The sequence below is a fragment of the Chroicocephalus ridibundus genome, chromosome 9, assembly GCF_963924245.1.
Source record: "Chroicocephalus ridibundus chromosome 9, bChrRid1.1, whole genome shotgun sequence".
NCBI lineage: Eukaryota > Metazoa > Chordata > Aves > Charadriiformes > Laridae > Chroicocephalus > Chroicocephalus ridibundus.
Window position 1 is genome coordinate 29,739,860 of NC_086292.1, and position 17,492 is coordinate 29,757,351.

At 42.9% G+C, this 17,492-nt stretch overlaps 1 protein-coding gene across 2 annotated transcripts in view; it reads right to left on the bottom strand.

Moving 5' to 3' along the window:
* PSTPIP1 (proline-serine-threonine phosphatase interacting protein 1) overlaps positions 1-17,492 on the bottom strand; it is a 57,536-nt gene that overhangs the window by 8,551 nt on the left and 31,493 nt on the right. For both annotated transcript variants that reach the window (XM_063347101.1, XM_063347100.1), the window contains exons 4-11: positions 12,669-12,703; positions 11,498-11,604; positions 9,573-9,635; positions 8,440-8,538; positions 6,597-6,642; positions 5,691-5,770; positions 2,953-3,051; positions 2,214-2,310 (exon numbers count right to left, since the gene is read on the bottom strand). In XM_063347101.1, coding sequence (XP_063203171.1) covers positions 2,214-2,310; positions 2,953-3,051; positions 5,691-5,770; positions 6,597-6,642; positions 8,440-8,538; positions 9,573-9,635; positions 11,498-11,604; positions 12,669-12,703 — 626 coding nt within the window. The remainder of the gene's footprint in view (positions 1-2,213; positions 2,311-2,952; positions 3,052-5,690; positions 5,771-6,596; positions 6,643-8,439; positions 8,539-9,572; positions 9,636-11,497; positions 11,605-12,668; positions 12,704-17,492) is intronic.

A 17,492-nucleotide genomic window follows, 5' to 3' on the forward strand; every position in this document is an offset into this window, starting at 1 on the left:
AGCAGGCATGTTCAACTAGTGAGCGTGAAGAATCCTTACGCTCAGAAGAATTACTGAAGATTTTCAGTAATTAGGGACTTTTCTGTCTAATTTAAGGGTCTCCTATTACCTTTCTAGATTGTCACCTTGGTATGGTTTCTAGTCTATAATGCGTTGTAAGATAGGTAGAAGAGGGGAGTGAACAGTAACATCAAGAGACAGAAAGTTTTGGTGAGGATGAGGGTCTCCTGCCACACAATGCAAAACCACACGTGGGTTTCCTCCTGCGTTTTGCAAATAAAGATACATCAACAACTCACCATGTGCTACTGTGCAAACTCATTAGCCAGAGCTGTGGAGGTACTAGGGTGTTACTTCCAGAAGTTATCACCTTCTAGAAGGTGGCAAAAAGACCCAACAAAAAAGCAAGTCAGTGGTTTCTTTGCCTTTCATACAGCTCTCAAGTGTTTTTCCCACCTATTTCTTATTAGAAATGAGTCCTGACATAGCCAAGAGCTGTTTGCAGAAAATTGCCTAGGTGACTGGAGAATGAGAAATCTCACATAGGAGAAGGAAAAAGAAAAAGAAAAAAAGAACCAACTGTGGCTGAGAATTGCAGATTTCTTAGTATGCAGAAGTTGTTTCACACTGTTGCAAGGCACAGTTCTCCCTTCTGACAGTGAAAATGTAGTTTTTCCTTGGTAAATGCTCCTATATCAGTGAATTTAAGTCCCCTATGTGAAGAAGAATAAACTATAGCAGCAAAATGGCATCCAGTGCACCAGTATCAATATATTTGTTTTTAAAAATGCCCGAAATCCTAGTTCTTAATCATCATAGGTGTAATGACAGAAAGGATGAGTGAAAAACAGGCCCCAGATAGCTCAGTGCTGCATTAGGGGCAGCATCCAGCTCTGCTGGAGACGTCCCTGGGGAGCAGTTGCGGACAGCTCTGAACTCTGCGGTGAAACCAAAGGGGTGTAAGCTGTTCCTGTACGAGTTAATTATCCCTTGGGACAGGGTATTCATACTGCTGATGTTTGTACCTATACAACTCCTAGCATGGAAGGTTTTTATCAGTATAAAATTTCCTTATGCCAGTATAGTTTATTCCCCATTGAGAGTGGAAGTAAGCTGTATTGACGCTGCTGAGGAGGGATTTTCTCTTTGGTATAGCAGTGTGATGTTAGAGCAGATAGCGGAAGTGAAACAGTATCTGTGCACAAATTAAAATAAAGGGAGGAAGAGATCTTTTCAGCATAGATATGTGTCATCAGCTAACGAAGAGATGAAACAGGGGTTTTTCTCACCTTTTACAAGGGCTGTGAATCTTTCTTTACTGCAGCAGCTGCACAGAAGTGCAAGCATTCACTCAGTCTATAAAAATCTTGTGCTGCTTGTTGAAGTAAGAGGGTGTGGTTTGTGTTTGGACATTTGAAACATTAGCTAGGTCTCCCTTCTGGTGGTGTTTTTGGAGAACTCCTGCCCAAGAGCAGCGTGTTTTCATTTTATAACTGTTTTCATTTTATAACTGCTCTTAGCTCTTGCTGTCCCAGTCTCCGTTTCAGCCCAGAGGTTCTGATCACTGAACTCGTTGAAAAGGCTGCTTTGGCTTGAACGGGCAGCATCTGTGAACTTTACATTGCTTCTGGATGCTGGAGAAAAGCCAATTTCATTCAAAATTTCCCCCAACTAGGGTCTTGCCCTTACACAAACAACTTCCTGAGAAGGACAAAGGATGTTATTTCCTATTGGGCAGGGGGAACAAAACAGAATACAGAGTCTGGTCTTCTCTGTGCTGCAAATGAAGAGGCAGCACCACTGTTGAGGGGACACCAGGACGCAGTTACACCATAAGTTGGCTCTGACTTGTCACCACTGCAGGAAATTGAGGTTGCCATCTCTGCAAGGCAGTTTGCCACCTCCTCAGCAGTGCCCGTTCAGCTGTACTGTGAAATGAGCCTGGTTGAAAAACCAAAACAACTTTTTTTTTTTTTCTTTTTCTTCTTTTTCGGAGGATTATTTTTAACCTGGATCATTCAGCTATCCCACTTGCAGTGCCGCACAGGGAGTGATGGCAGCACAGTGAGGGGGAAGTGAGCTGTGGTGGGTGGGAATGAGTAGCCGGAGCAGAAGCTCCTCCAACTGGCTTCACCCCCAACGGACGTGTACTGCACAACTGCAGCCTCAGCCCAATGGGTGACTCATCTGGTGAGACCAATACGAATAATTACCTGGAGGTTGTGTCCCTGTCATTTTAGTCTTAATGAAGTAGTCTATGTCTGACTCGATGATGCAGTTCTCCAAGCTTACCCGAACCTCTTCATACAGCTACAAAACAGAACCCAAGAACCTAATTTAATTTTTAACATTTCACATTGAATTAACAATTAATGCTCTTCTAATACTTTTCCCCTTAAGAGACACTTTATACTTGGCACATGTCTGACCTGGATGGCTTTTTGGCCTGTCCCCTGTGCAAACATTCTTGTGAACACAATTGTTTGTTTGTGCTCTGGATATCCTTCTAAGCAAGGAGGACAAAGGCAGTCCAGGGCTTTTCGATGCAATTAGGAAATTACTAGCAGGAAACAACCATTCAAAGGCAGAACTAGTGTATTCTTTATGTCTTCCAATTTTGAGACCATGACTGAAAGTTGTGCCTGAGCCCAAATATGCTTGACTGAGCATTCTGGTAGCTGGAAGCATTTTCCAACAAACTGAGGGGAGGAGACATCTAAGTGTCACCTAGTGTGACACAGACCATCTACATCCAGGCATATATCTGGTTTACATCTAGAGGGAACAAGCTAGATTGAGAATACTCCCCCTCTCACTAAACATGCACAACAGCCAGTTTGCTGGCAACAGCCAGCATGTGCAGAGAAGGGCAAGATAGTGCTGTGTTGCCAGAGCACTCCTCCTCCTCCTCTTCCTCCTCCGCATGTGAAGCTGCTTGGCAGGTGCCCCTACCTCATCATCCTTCACACACTGCATGGAGAGCTGGTTGCAGTGAACCCACAGGGAGTTGCGGAGGATGGTGATGCGGTCGCACTCCTGGAGCTGGAAGACCTAAAGTCAAAGAGGAGATGTGAGGTAGCCTCGTGGTAGTTATTTATTTGCATTGCAGGCAGCAGCAGGGCTGGGGGTCCTCTGGGCCAAGTTTCTATGTCTGCAAACCGTTCTGAAGGATCCTTTTTAAAGGATTTCAGAGTCAGGGTCCTATCTGCCCATCGCACTGAGGTCTTGATGTTTGACAGATCAGCAGAGTACTGGCATGAAACGGTTGTATTGATGCTAAAGGTAGAGCCAAAAAATATACATCTCTGCCTTCTAAAACCTCTTTCCAAACTTTTCTCTTTTAAAACTATTTGAGGCTCTCTGGACTTTTTTCTGTTCATTTCTAAGGTTATTTTCGTGGTAAAGAGAAGGCATTTTTCTTTCTTCAGAGTTTATTCCTTTCCTTCATTGGTCTGATTTTTCTCATGTTGTTGCACAGCTTGGGAAGAATGAAGGAGGAAGAGAGAGGAGATGTGTGAACTCAGTTTGGGGAAGAGGCAGATAAACTCTTTCTTTAAAAACACTGGGGAAAAAAAAAAAAGACCATGATCTCTAAATTCTGCTGTTATAAGTAGAACATCAATTTTTGGTTTTCTATGAGGTGTGAAAAGCTCAGATGCTTTCAGCCATCTGTTTCCATCTCCATTTGCTAGTAATTATGTCCAGAACATCACAAATGTATACAATATTCAGCATAACATTGTTGGGTACACTGCCTGCCATCTAATATCTTACCATCTGAAAAAAAAACCAGAAAAAAGTCCATCAGGGAGTCAGCTGTCATTGGGACCAGTTTCTGAGAGAAGAAGCTTTTAAAGAGAACCTGAAGGGTAGAGAATGAGTATTTCGATATCCATTCTGAACAAAAGCCTATGGCTGGAGCCTAGGCCCTTCGGGTCTGCTGAAATAGCACGAGAACCGACTGGGAATTTTCCAGGTAAATGGTTTCCTGTCGGGAAATGCAGCTTATCAGAGGGAAGTGTAGTGACTTGGCTTGTCGAGCCCTTTGCAAAGGGCAGCTGGACATTGTGTTAGACACATCCCTCAAGCCCCGTCAGCTTGTGCAACAGACTGCTAGTGAACCTGGGCATCTCATGCCAAGGAATATGGCTCAGCCCCTGTGACAAAGGTCGTCCCAGTGCTGCCACTTGCCAGACAAGATTTTCAGGCTGTGGATGTGCAGCACTCGGCTAGAGAGCTAACTGACCTCGGGACTTCCGGATTCCCCGCTATGCAGACGGAAGTTTGAGTTTGTGATCTTAAGCTGCTTTTGTACTAGTTACTAGTTTTAAGTGCCTCAAGAAAAATCTATCAGTTCTTCTGTCTACAAGCACTTCAGAAAGGAGGCGTTAAGGATGCCCTTGGCCAGGCCAGAAGCTCTGTGGGCTATTCAGAATTTAGCCATGTGGGAGAAACGAAGTGGTTTAGGTTGTGGAACTCTTTGCTTGTTTGTTGGCATTTTAAGAAGGGGGAAAATGTGCATCTTGGGAAAATTAAGGCTTGGCACAATTTCTATGGAAAGTCTGCTGTGCCAGCCATGCGACTTTCCAGTCCTCCCAGATAAGGGAATATTTAAGAGGAAGTAGAGAACTGGAAAGCTATGCTCCTGGCATTTTATTTTATGTGGAAATAAAGCCTGCAACAAGTAAACATAGCAAAATCATACTTTAGCAGATGGTGAAATGTATTTGAAGGATTAGTATGACCAAATGTGTGGCTGATTTGGATGTCAACCAGCTCCTGTAAATTGTTGTGCAAAACTTAGTAGCCAAGTACAAATCTCCTTGTCCATCCTCAGCACGATGGAAATAGAGACTTTTCCACTACCACCTTTCAGTTGAAAGATTGCTCTGTGACAGAGGGCAAATATTCTTGCAGGTGAATGTAAAGCGCTGTGCAAAATATTCTGAGTGGCTTGGATATTTTTGCTCTCAAAATGCTACAGTACATACTTTTTAGGTTAGCCAGAAAAATTCATTTTTAGACTCCATTGAACTTGTGAGATTCAAAAAAAAAAAAAAAAACACCCACAAAAAAACCAAACACAAAAACCTCTTGTGCGTTACAAGAAGCCATTCTGGAAGCCTCTTGGAAAACAATCTAAAGGGAATCTTGTTTGTTCGTTTTTAATGGATTTGTTGAATTCTTCTTGTTTCGTTTGAAGTTCATTCTTTTAAACTAAAAATGAATTTTCATATTAGTTTCATGTCAGTTGATTTTCGTACTCAATTTACATTTTGTCACAAAGCAGTTATTTGAGAAACAACCTTATCTTGGCTGTGATAGAAGACCATCCCTAAAGCTAGTGTATTCTTATGGTAAGTTGTGGGTGAAAACTGGCAACAAAAGCTTGCAAATAGATTGTACCAGTTCATATATTGCTCCACTTCTCACACCTCTGCACTTATTCCTTTCTTTTATGTTTACCTACATATGCTGAGCAAGCAAGGACAGTGTAAGCAAGTGAGACAGCTAGCAGCTATTTCTAAATCAATTCTAGTTTTTGCAGTAGTTTTGCAGACATCTACTGAGACTCCACGTAAAGCAAACAGCAAAACCCTTGGGACGATATCTCAGGTCTCAGACTGATATCTGCAAGTAGGATAAAATAAAGAGCACACAAATATATTGCTGCAAAAGTCAATGTTTACCTCGCAGGTTTTGATATGTTCCTGTTCCCACTCTGTCCTGACCTTATCCAGCTGTTCAATGTTCTGTTTGTACACGTTCTCTGTAAACACAGACACACATAATAGAAACCCAACAGTTAGGAAAAAACATGAGATAGTCTTTCTCTTTTTCCTTCTATTAGGACTTTGCTGAGGTTCTTGCACTTTAGGCCTGTGATTTTCTGGAGTATCACAAGAATGTGTGAGCTTGAAACTGGTGGGCCACAAGGATATTTGGGGGTTTTTTCTTTGCAACTTTATACCAGAGTAAGGATTCATCTATAAACTTTACAGTGGGAAATAACGCCAATCAGAGATGAAGAGCCTGGACCATGCTTGGGCGCTGAGCATCCTTAGGCTCTTTCCATGCTGAGCCAGCCAGGTAAGCCATGGAATTTAGTGTAAACATTTACGTGAGCAGTGAGGGACAAGTCTGAACTCATGAACCACCTCAGGTGTCTGCTGGCCTGTCCTTGTGGACACAGGCTGTGTTTCTGGATGGAGAATTCTACCATGTTCATGTGCAGGGAACCTGGGGACTGTGTATCTCGTTTGGGCTGGATGATGGCAATCTGTGTGTCATTCTTTTGTGCTTTCAAACTTCCTTCAAGGAGAGCTTTTTTTTCCTGGGCAAAGTCCCTAAAGGAAGTCTTCTATAAATTCTTTAACGAACGCAGGAGTCTTGCATTTTCACAAAGAAAAATAAAGGTACATGACTATCATATTGCAAGGTTTTTAGAAGCTTCTTCATTAATCTTTGGGTAGGTGGCTTCGGGAAACTGGACTTCTAACAGAGCCTGGTTAATTTGCATGGTCATCTATCAAAATCAGTGTGCTGGTGGATCTTTGCTGAGAAAAATCTTAGTTCAGTTGCAAATATGGCATCACCTGCTTCATTTGCTGCGTCTCTGCATTGCTTGGCTTTGTTCTGGCTCTGAAAGAGGAAAAGAAATACCCAAATTAATTTCTGACCATATTTTTTTGCTTCTGCTACAGTTTTTTTGCTGTCTGCTCCCTTTCCCCTTCTAGGGAAAAGGCTTGAATTTGCAAACGCTTCTTGGCTGTCCCACCTTTATGTATAGTTCTGTCAAATGTGTGCTATGGAGAAGAAGGGACCAGAATTTCACAGATGCAGCCGCAGGTTCACTGACTTCAAGGGAAATCTGGCAATTTACACCTTTCCATTCAGACACGCCTGCCACAGGGGCTCAGTGCTAGCGTGATCCAGCCTGAAGCTTGTGTCTGCTGGCTGAGTTGTTTTTTCTCAAGTGTTTGATGTGCTTTTCTAATAGATATTTATAAGCAGAAATAAACAGGAGTTAAAATTCTTCATCTTCCGAGCTCCTCGTGTAATACACAGATGAAAAGAACACAGCCTTTAAAATACTTAGCAAATGCCAGATTATTTCCCGTAACAACTCAGAAGCCTAAAAGCAAAATTCACTCTAAGTAGCACTTCTCTTTTTAAAAAAAACCTGCAGCTTTTAACAAATGAAAATACAGCTATTACTGACAGCTCTGTACTCCCGGGTCTTTCTGCACAGATGGTGATGACAGTACATTAATGCACGGCTCTAGACATCAGTATCACACGTTCTTCCATTCTGCCCTTCAAGACAAGGCTCAGGTAGGGGTTCTTATGACCATATTCCTCATCACAGCTGGTTGGAAAATGTGTAGTAAGCTGGGAACATAAGCTTCATTCTTATTTGCTTCCTGGCCCAAACTGTTTGGGAGTGCTGTGCAGAATTAAACAGCTGACATGTTTCTTGTCAGATGCCTCTCTGCATTTCAAATGTGCTGGCATGTGTGTGGAAGTAACGGCAATGAAGCACCCCGGGATCCTTCTGCATGAAAGGAGCTGGGTCAGATTTTGACGCCAGTGAAGTCGCTAAGTGTTCTGGCAGAATTTCACTAGGGCCAGGGTTTCATCCCCTCTGTGCAGCTAAGATGTGGAGGGTTTTGTTCATCAAAGATGAGCGAATGCTGGAAATAAAATGTAAAGTTCTGATGCTGTTTTTAGAATCTCCATCCCCCCGCTCCTTGAGATGATTTTTGATCCTTTTTGCTTACACTGCACTGATTTTTATCGAGCCAAAGGGAGTTCATTTATTTTGTTTTCTCCATCTGTTCCACGGTAAAATGTTCCCATTAAAAGTTAGTGAATTGTCAGCTACAAGTATCAAGACGATGCAATGAAGGACTGCAGTGCCTTAATTTCCAATGATTTATTTTTGAGTTTGTAAATTTAGTTGAAATTAAACTAACCATAAGGAGAAAAATGTTGAAGAAAAATATGCATTTTAATGTAAGATACTATGCCTACCAAATGTAAGCGACCAAAAGGCAAGACTAACTGCATGACATACTTCTGACTTGTTTCTTTTTTTATGAATAATTTTGGAGAAAAATGTCATTCAGTTTCCCTGCAGGAATCATAGAACAATTAGATTGTAGCCTGGGATAAATTAATTAGATAACTGAGTCCCTTCCAAGCGTTTTTAAGAACACTTGGCCTATTGCAGAACAAGATCACAGTTACCAAAGGAGTTTGTGAAGGAAGAATTCCTTGGGAAGGTGCTTTGTTTTAATTTCGATTCTAAGGGGTTAATTAGAAGGGAAAGCAGCCCCTGGCATCCTGCAGAATGGGTTGTTCAATTGTATTCTCTTGTACCTTGAAGAGGAAAAAAACCACAGTTTTCTTTCTAAATAGTACTTTTATCTAAGGTACCTTTTCTGTTTGCTTTTGGTTGCCTGAAGCACTTGTTCGTTCAAAGGATTGCTCTGCCTCGTCCGCCTCCTTGCACTTCTGTTCATAGGTCTTCTTTGACTGTATCAAAATGAAACCAAATGTGAGGGTTTGGGTTAGGGAGCAAGGCTGGGTTATTTCCAGTGTCATGTTCTAGGCATTTTCTGGTTTGCGGTCAGTCTGGGGGAGCAAATCAGTGCCCAAGTTGGGGCAACAGAAAAAATTCCCAATGACACTGTAAGGAGATGAAGCAATAGACGTGGGAAATTGGGCGTAAATCAGGCCCTTTTCTTGCAGCCCCGAAATAGTTTGCTTTGTACAATTGCAGCCAACTCCTGGCAGGGGTGGTTACGGATTCACAGGCAGCGCTAGCACCATCGGTGCATCAGGCGTCTGTCCCAGCTACAGTGTAGAGGCAAAATTAGGAGCACACATTCCCAGGGTGCCAGTGTCATTTCCACAGTGTGACTTGGAGCATCAGGTGGCCGAAGTCGGTGTGTTGCCTTGCCCATTGCTCCAAGCTGTGAGACAGAGCCAGCACACATAGGTAACAGTCTCTGTGCAGCCCTCAGAAGCAAAAGAAATCCTTATTTGCACCAAAAGACCTCCCTGTCTTAGAGATTCACTTAGAACAACCACATTTAAATAAAAATTGCTAGTACAGTTCCAGCTGTAGCGCTGATGGGTCTGCAACTACTTTTCTTTAGAGGCATTGGGAACCAAAACCAGCTGCCTGCAGTTCCTGTACCTGCAAGCTCTCCAGCTGGAGAGCTTTCCTCCTGTTTACAAGATTCCCTCGCCGTTTTTAAAATTGTATTTACACAGACTGAAAAATTGCATTTGCTCCTGGAAGTACTCTTGCCTAGAAAGAATGAAATCCTGTTTGACCTCGGGCATTGTTCATTCCACATTAACTTTCTGATTTAATTCTGACTCTTCAGTGTGCGCAGCAGGGAAGATTAGCTTCCTCCTCGTAGAAGGCATCTCTCACACATGCTTTTGCACTCTTTGACACTCACACATTCTTGATGTAGGTACATGTAATAGAGATTTCACCCTGTCTCACACTGGAGACAGTTTGCATGAAAAAACCTGCACAAAACCTCCTTGCTTACCTCCATTGTTTTCTTATAATGGGACAATTTGCTCTTTTGCATGCGCTCCATCGCAGACTCATACTGTAAGAAACACATGGAACTAAGCATTTTATGCTTTGGACTTTCACCCCCTCCCCCTTTTTTTAGGGGCAGCATTAGGAAAGCCATTGTCAGCGCCTTTCTATGAGCCACGTGCCTGCGGGGAAGATGATTTCACTCTGCTTTTCTGCTTTTATAAATGACAGGTTTCTAAGTGACACAGAGCATAGAAGTGCCAGGTAAAAAAATAATCCAAGATAATTCTGCTTCAGTTGTTTCTATTAATAGCAGAGAGGATGTAGATCTTCATTTTCTTCCTTCCCCCACCCCCTTTTTTTTTTTAAGGAGATTAACTGGCGTAACATCCATTCACAATCAAAAGCTTGATCCCACATCTTTGCAGACCAAACCACTGTCCCACCCACGTGAGCAAGGGGAGTTGCCCATTTTAAATACACACAATTCCTGTGTAGTTTATATTCCATTGCTTCTGGCAAATTTGTGCTTGATGCGATTTGATTTCCTTTTCGTCATCTGGCTGGTGTTGGAAGGACAGTGCTGAATTCTCTTTTGTGGCTTTTGTTGTGATATGCTCAGCCTTATGTGACAGTGAGATATGCTCTTACTTGGCAGGGTATGGGTTTCTTCAGTGGGGTGTTTGGCCCTTTAATCTTTATATTCTAATCAAGCAAAACTCTTTCCAAGGCTACCCAGAGGCTTGCCTCACATTGGGATAAATAGCACAGTCCTGAGAGCAGCTACAGTGAAACACAAATCACAGCATTTTGGGCATTTACCAAAAATGATGACACCATCTAGCATGTCTAATGTTGACTTTCTCACAGCCACATGCTGGACAGAGAAAAAAAGCCTGCCTAAGACTCCAAAGCAGTTTCTCCCTTTTTTCCAGGCCCTTTTAACTCTTTCCAGTTCAGTTCTAGTATTATTGTTTTCAACAGGAGAGAAAGCCTCTGTCTTTGCAAATCCTAGTGGCAAAGTGTCGGAGGGGGGATACAAATGCTGATGAACTAGATGCACACTGTCTTTGTATGCCTTATTTGCTTCATCAGATCACCGAGAACCCAAATCTCAGTAGCAGCACTGGTTTTACCCACTCTCATATTCAGAGTTCTCTGCTATTACAAGTTCCCGTGTGTCAGGGTTGTAGACACAAGATTTTTATGGCATTGGATAATGGTCATATGCATTTTCATTTGTTTAAAATTAGCAAAGAAGTGGATGTTTTATTTTAGCCCTCCATCAGTCAGTGCTTTCAGTGTTAAGTGACTGTCTCATCTTTGCCTTCAACCCTGTGGGACCAGAGAAGGTGTAAGGGCGACCACTGTTGTCTCTATCGAGAGCTGCTTTTTCCGGGGACTTAGAGCTTGGTAAGGTCATGGGGGTTGAAATGGCATTAAATATATTCAAAATTTTGTTATACAGCATGAACTAGATGCTATTTACTCCACGTATTTGTAATTCAGCAGATGTTGGTGTTGCATTCAGCATGATAATAATTTGCTTTTATGTTTTTAAACATTTGTGTTACCCCTTTGTTTTAGTACGTGTTGGAGATCATGCAGGATCATACCAAAGAATCCCAATTAGCAAGTGTATAAAAAAGAGAAAAGGAAGGATTAAGTTCTTAAGGGAATAATAATAGTATCTGCAGTTACACTGGAGAGAGTAAAAGTGACTAAAGCCTGTCTCCTGAGTTCAGGACACTACTTTATTTCCAGCTGGGATCAGAAAGAGATTTTCTTCCACAGTCTAGTATATGGAGTGAACAGGGCACACTGGGCATGTTTTATCATCTTTTGCAGTATTCACAGCCTATGGCTGGAGACAGGTCATCAGCATGGACCGTTGACCCGATCTGTTTCAACATTTCTCTAGTTCCTCACCTTTTTTCTTTGCTCCTTCTGTCTTTCTCGGAACTCCTCTATTCCTTTCAGTTCATCCTTCAGCATTACTGCCAGCTGGATATGAGAGTTTCCAACACTTTCGATTTCTAAATCAAATCAGAATTCATATACAGTCAGGGAAAAGGCCTTTAAATATGAAGTCACATTTTTTAGGAGATGTTTCTGGGATGTGGCTGCTGTATGAGTTGTCATGAGCAGGGCAGCCTTAAAAAAGGCCTCCCTATGTTTCTGCATGCACTGACATTGCCTACATCCCTGAATAGGGCTTATTGCAGGTCCTCCCAGTGCTTGCAAAATGCATGGGCAAGGCTCCTCACTGCGGAATTGGAGCACCCACTCAGAGCAGCTTTGGCAAGTGCAGAGCCAGCTGCATTTCTTCGTAGCCCCATTTACCCCCCTTCCTTCTGGGGCTGGAGGTCAGATGTGGCGCAGCGGGAGGGAAGGAGCTCTGATCTCCACCATCACCCCCTGTGTCTGCTGGATTGCCATCGCTCTTGGGAGCTGCTTGCCAGTTGCGTTCAGCCTTGCACAAATGCCATTAGACGAGGTTGCAAGCTGAGAATTTCCAAGGGCCAGGAAAGATGGATTGAATTTCAGAGCACCTGGCTGATGCTGTTTGAAGTGGCTGGTAACTTCTCACATTTGTCGGCTTTGGTGCCCTCTGAAATAGAATCCCACGTTTTCCAGAAATGTTGAGCTCCCCCACCCAGTTTCTAAAAATACCTTAATTCACCAGCTGCTTTTCAAAAGGGTGTTTTTATCTAAACAGCAGGTGCCGGTAGCCAGGTACACTTCCTATTGGCTATGACGGTGTTGCGTTTCCTGTGTGTGAAAGGTTTTCAGCCTTAGGCACATTTAGAAAACATGCTGGTTTGATGTCAGAGGTGTGCAGAAGAGAGAACAGGCCTGATGTTTTGTGGCTTGATACACATAAAACTAACTTGAGGAACGAGCCATTTTCTTTGCCACCAGAGAGTGGACTGAGTGCCCAGCCTTGGAGGACTCCCAGTTGAGTGTCCTCCACTCTCCACACTTACAGACTAGGATAGAATAGTTGAAAACAGAGGGGGGAAGAGGATGAAAGACCCCAGAGGGGATGAATATGTGTGCCTGTCTTACCCACGTAAGAGAGGAAGATATAAATACTCACGTTGCTTGAGCCTCTCAAATGCTGCCTTCAGGGTGCTGTGGGGCAGAAACAAGTGCACTTTATTAGCATAGGCTTCTAAGGATGAGTAGTGAATCTAGAGAAAAAACTGTCCCTCAGAATCTCAAAGATCCACATAGAGATAAAACTCTTAATAGTCTTGTAATAAAGGTTGACCATGCTAACAAGTACAATAGCATCAATCTGTTTACCATCAGGAAACACAATAAAATGCTCCACGAAGCAAGGAATTGCGCTACTCCTTATGTGCACCCTCTTTTTTAATCCCACTGTATTTGTGACTGTGGACGTTAACAGACATGTCTCTATTCTTGCACCTTTCCAATGGATACACGTCAACGGAATGAAATGAAGATGGTCAAGGGGAATTGGGTTTTGGAGCACTAGTCTGAAGGTTAGAGCGAAACCAGCTCCACCCTCCGTGTTGCATGCAGCACCAGCATTTTTTTCCTCCTCAGTCACCCTTGAAGCTAGAGCAGCTCTGCTATGCAGCATCTTCCCTACTATGCTTTCCGAGCACCCCCATGTGGCTCTCCTTTAAAAGACACAAATGATGCAGACAGCCAGCGGAGGCTTTGAAACCCTGATGTTCCCAGGGTATTTTGGCATCCCAGAAGCACAGTATGAATAAACCATGCTGTGAAATCCGGCCTCGGTGCTGGGCTGTGAAGCACAGCATGGAGATGAGCAAAAAGAGATGTTATGCTGCTCGTCCTGATGGACCTACATAACTAAGTGGTCCTATAATGTAGAGTTGCGGAAGAGCACGAAAAGGTAACGATAGATTGTCTTATGTCCTGTTTTTTGGCAAGCCAGAGTCCATTTTGAGAAAGCAGCAGAGATACCAGCGTAGAACTGATGGGAGAGGAAAGAGCATAGACTGTAAATGGCATTTTCAACTTAATAATTTCCTCTAGCTCTGGGTTTGCCGGCTGGCAGAGCATTTGTATACACAGAAGCCAGGGCTGAGGTGTGATTTGGAGGTTTTTCAGATTTAGAAATCATCTCTTCAAGACCCAGAGTGTGTTCTTCTCTGAAGGAGACAGTTCTGGGATCTCCGTGGAGCCCTGGTCTACCCTAGGCTGGAGCCCAGGGGAAAAGCCTGGTAATGAAGACCCTGCAGTCTCCCTGGCTGAAGGCTGGCTACCAGGAGAGCCCAGAAGAGGATGCTTCCCAGCCATGTGCAACTGCAGATGGGTAGGGAAATCCTCTATCTCGTGGGCCATTTCAGAAGTCTTAAGAGACACATGAAGGATCCTAATTGCCCTGTGTTAATTTAGGCTGGACATCTGTTTGCTAATCAAAGTTGCTCTCCCAGCAGCAAGGCTGCCTTGCCAGGCGTAAGAGAAATGCACAGGCGAGGGGAAAGGCTGAGCCTGTCCTCAGCAGTAACTGCCCTGCAATCCACTTCCAAATCTAAATTTGTAGAGCTATAGGGAAAAGACTTTCAGCCAGAAACGATGAGTGTTGAGCTAACTGTTTGATTCTTCCAGCTTTCAACGAGATTTGTTGTGGTGTATCTCCTGAGATAAGTCAGGGAAAACATGCTAGATTGAGTATTTTTCAGTATCGTCCTAATAATACTTAAACATTTTGAAGGTTCGTTTTACAATAAAAGAGTCTGGCATGAAATTTTGATGGAAACCGAATTTTCACAACACAAAGGAAATAAACAGTTTTCTTTCCAGCTAAGTTAATTTAAAAAATTGAAATTCCTGAAATAGGTAAATACTGGAATTTTAAAAATAGGGGACAGTTGCAAACTGCACGTACACTTTTCATGCTGTATTGATCTGTTGTTCGCAGAGATTTTTTTCCTTTGCTGCTGGTGATTCTGGTTATGCAAAGACTGGCAAAATTGCTGTAGTGGGTACTGAAAAATAGCGCTTTCTCAGTATATATCAAGGACAAAATCAATTTGCTTCTTTTTTGGTCCAAGCCTCTGAGCTACCAGAGTAGTTCCTGATCATAAGCCATACATGAAGCTTTTCTCCTTTTTGCTGGCTCTCTCTAAGGACCAGTGTGTCTTCTGGTATAATAATGCATCTGGCTATGAGCTGGAGAGAGACTGATTTGCCCCTTGCATGGTCTCTAATGGCCTTTTCAGAAAGCTCTGGCCTTTTGCTCCTTGTATGAGAGATTTGTCCAACCAACTCCCCAGCTGCTGAGTGGGGCAAGACCACAGTCCGTAAATAGATTGAAATATGCTTAAGCCATTTCCTTCCTTATTTTTGTAATAATTTTCTAAAATCAGTGAATCGGCTCCCCCATCCTTATGGGGCTTAAGGGAGTAGCAAATATGTCATTGTGCCAAGTTATGTGTGGGAGAGAACAAATAAATCAAAATTTGACCCATGGATCCATCAGGTATTCCTTGATGGCTTCTGGGCTGCGAGGATGTGCTGGCTGCACCAGCAGTGCTATAGATTAGCTCCTCGTTGCTGCTAGATGCTCTGATTTTATCAGTGAAATATATCATTTCAGTGCTTTGGAGACTTTAACGGAAGCAGCTCATGCAGCAGACATACAAGCAAGTTTTAATTTTGTCTGTGCTGTTTTGTGTGTACAGTATCTATTACCTACTTCTTCTGGGGGGGTTTGGCTTTCTAATAGGATTGATAAGGGCTTTATTCTGAAGCATCCAAAGTGAGGATATCTCACTCTCATGGATACTTTAAAAGAGTGTTTTATCCTCTCAGTATATCATGCCACTTAGCTTTATGGTAGTAATTGGGTTTTTTTGTTTGTTCTGTGGCCAAATTAGAAAACCTGGGGTTGAAAATAATTCAAGCAAAACTGAAAATTTGTGATTTTCCTCTTTTCTTTTTTCATTTTAGTTTTGTTTTTTTTTAATTGCTCACTTCTGACATTTCCATGTAAATTCTGGAAGACTGTTAAACCGCTCCAGCTAAAGACAGAGCACCAGCCTTCCCTTTGGGCATCCCTACATGGAGCCTCCTGCAGATGCCTCATTGAAAATGGGGCCGAACACAAATTTACTGTGCGTGTTTGTTAAACGACTCCCCCTTGGACACTTAAAGATTGGATTTGTCAAAATGAATTTCTGGTGGAAACAGGATTGACTTTGAATCCGGAATAACGGGGACCAGGCAGAGCCTGTGCAACAGCCACTCTGCAGCAACTTCTGGTGATTTTTGCCATCTAGTGGCTAAAATATTCTTACCGTTTTCTGGAATAGCCACCCTGGCTTCATTTGCTGTAGTCTCCCGCTACTCGAGTAGAGCGGAATCGAGCTGCTCTTGTAAAATGTGCACGTTTCAGTGTTTGTTTTTTCAAGTGGAGGGGGAGAAGGAGAATAGCCGAGCTTTAGGGGAACAGGGGAACCAAGGGGAGAAGCTCATCACAATAAAGCTCACCCATTGTTTAGCATTCTTGCTCTGTGGATTGCAAAATACTTGCCAAAGTGAACTTATCCAAATCTACCCAGCACACCAAAGCTGAAAAGGCAACTCTGCCTCTCTAGGGCACTGACCACTAGTCCCAGTGGCTCTCCTTTAACAGGATAAACATTTACAGAACGCATCATTTGGGAGCTTGGTTTGATTTTTCTCCCAGCGGAACCCGTCCCCTACTTTCAAGGCAGAAAATGCATCCTGTATTTGGGCAGAGGAGCCTCGTTTGGCACTCACCCACCACCATGGTATAGGTATGAGGAGCAATGGGGAACCACTGCATCTGAACATTAATCTATTTTATTCACTGTGCAAAATCATCTTATAGTTGGTTCAGGAGGGGGGCTCGATTGGAACAGTGTGGGATGACAGCACTTCAAAGCAAACTTGTCCTAGCTGCTCTCCCTGTTTGCTTTCTCACTCTTCATTTTTGGACGTTGTTTTTGTTCGAGAACAGTGCTGTTGCTGGAGAACAGGCTGCACTGGGCACCTTTCCAATAGTGCCACGAGGACAACCAGGAAATGTACTGTAGATAGGGCTGTGGCACTTTCTGCTTCACAGTCATCAAAAGCTGAATTTATGGCACCAGAGATATAATTAGCCGAGCTCTCTGTCAGTGGCAGGGCTTAGGTCACAGGTGTACTCACTACATACACTGTTGCACCACAATTTATTTATTTTTTTTTACTTTTTTTAACTGTAGGCTTGATGATTTGGGCATTTTTTTCAGTACTTTGCCTTTAGAGGCTGGTTTAACTGAGTAATTCAGAGAGTCCCTTTACATCTTGTACACAGGAAGGTAAACCAGGCTCTTCTAAACGGAAAACCACAGCTTTTTTAATTTTCTTTCTTCTCTACCTTTTCTTGGTGAACAGCAGTGTGAAATAACCCCACCTTCTTTTCTGGTAGGTTTCCATTTTAACATCAACATGATGTACATTGTTCTGTTCTTATTGTAATTTTTAAAAATATTCTTTCTGAAATTGAGAGGAGTCTCTGCCAGATGAAGTCTACAGACAGCTTTCCAGCACTCCTGGAACTTCTCCAGCACTTCCAGGAACTTAGATCCTGATAACATGGTTAAGAAACCAACCCAACGTCAGTCTCCTCTGAGACCACAGTTAACATCTCTCCTTGCTCCTGCCGCATAGGGAAGACCCAATGTGGTTTTACCAATATTTCTTTCCATGAAGCCCAGTGCTGGTAGCAAAGTGTGGGGAAACAAGTTCAGAAGCATCTGGTCTCAAATAATTTGCACCTGTGACTCTTGTCTTCATTGCAAAAGAAAAAAAGAAAAGAAGGGGGAGGTGTTGTGCTCCTTTAACAGGGAGGTAATTAAGTCACTAGACCAGGCACATAGTGGAGTATTTCACATGAGAATCGTGTCTGACG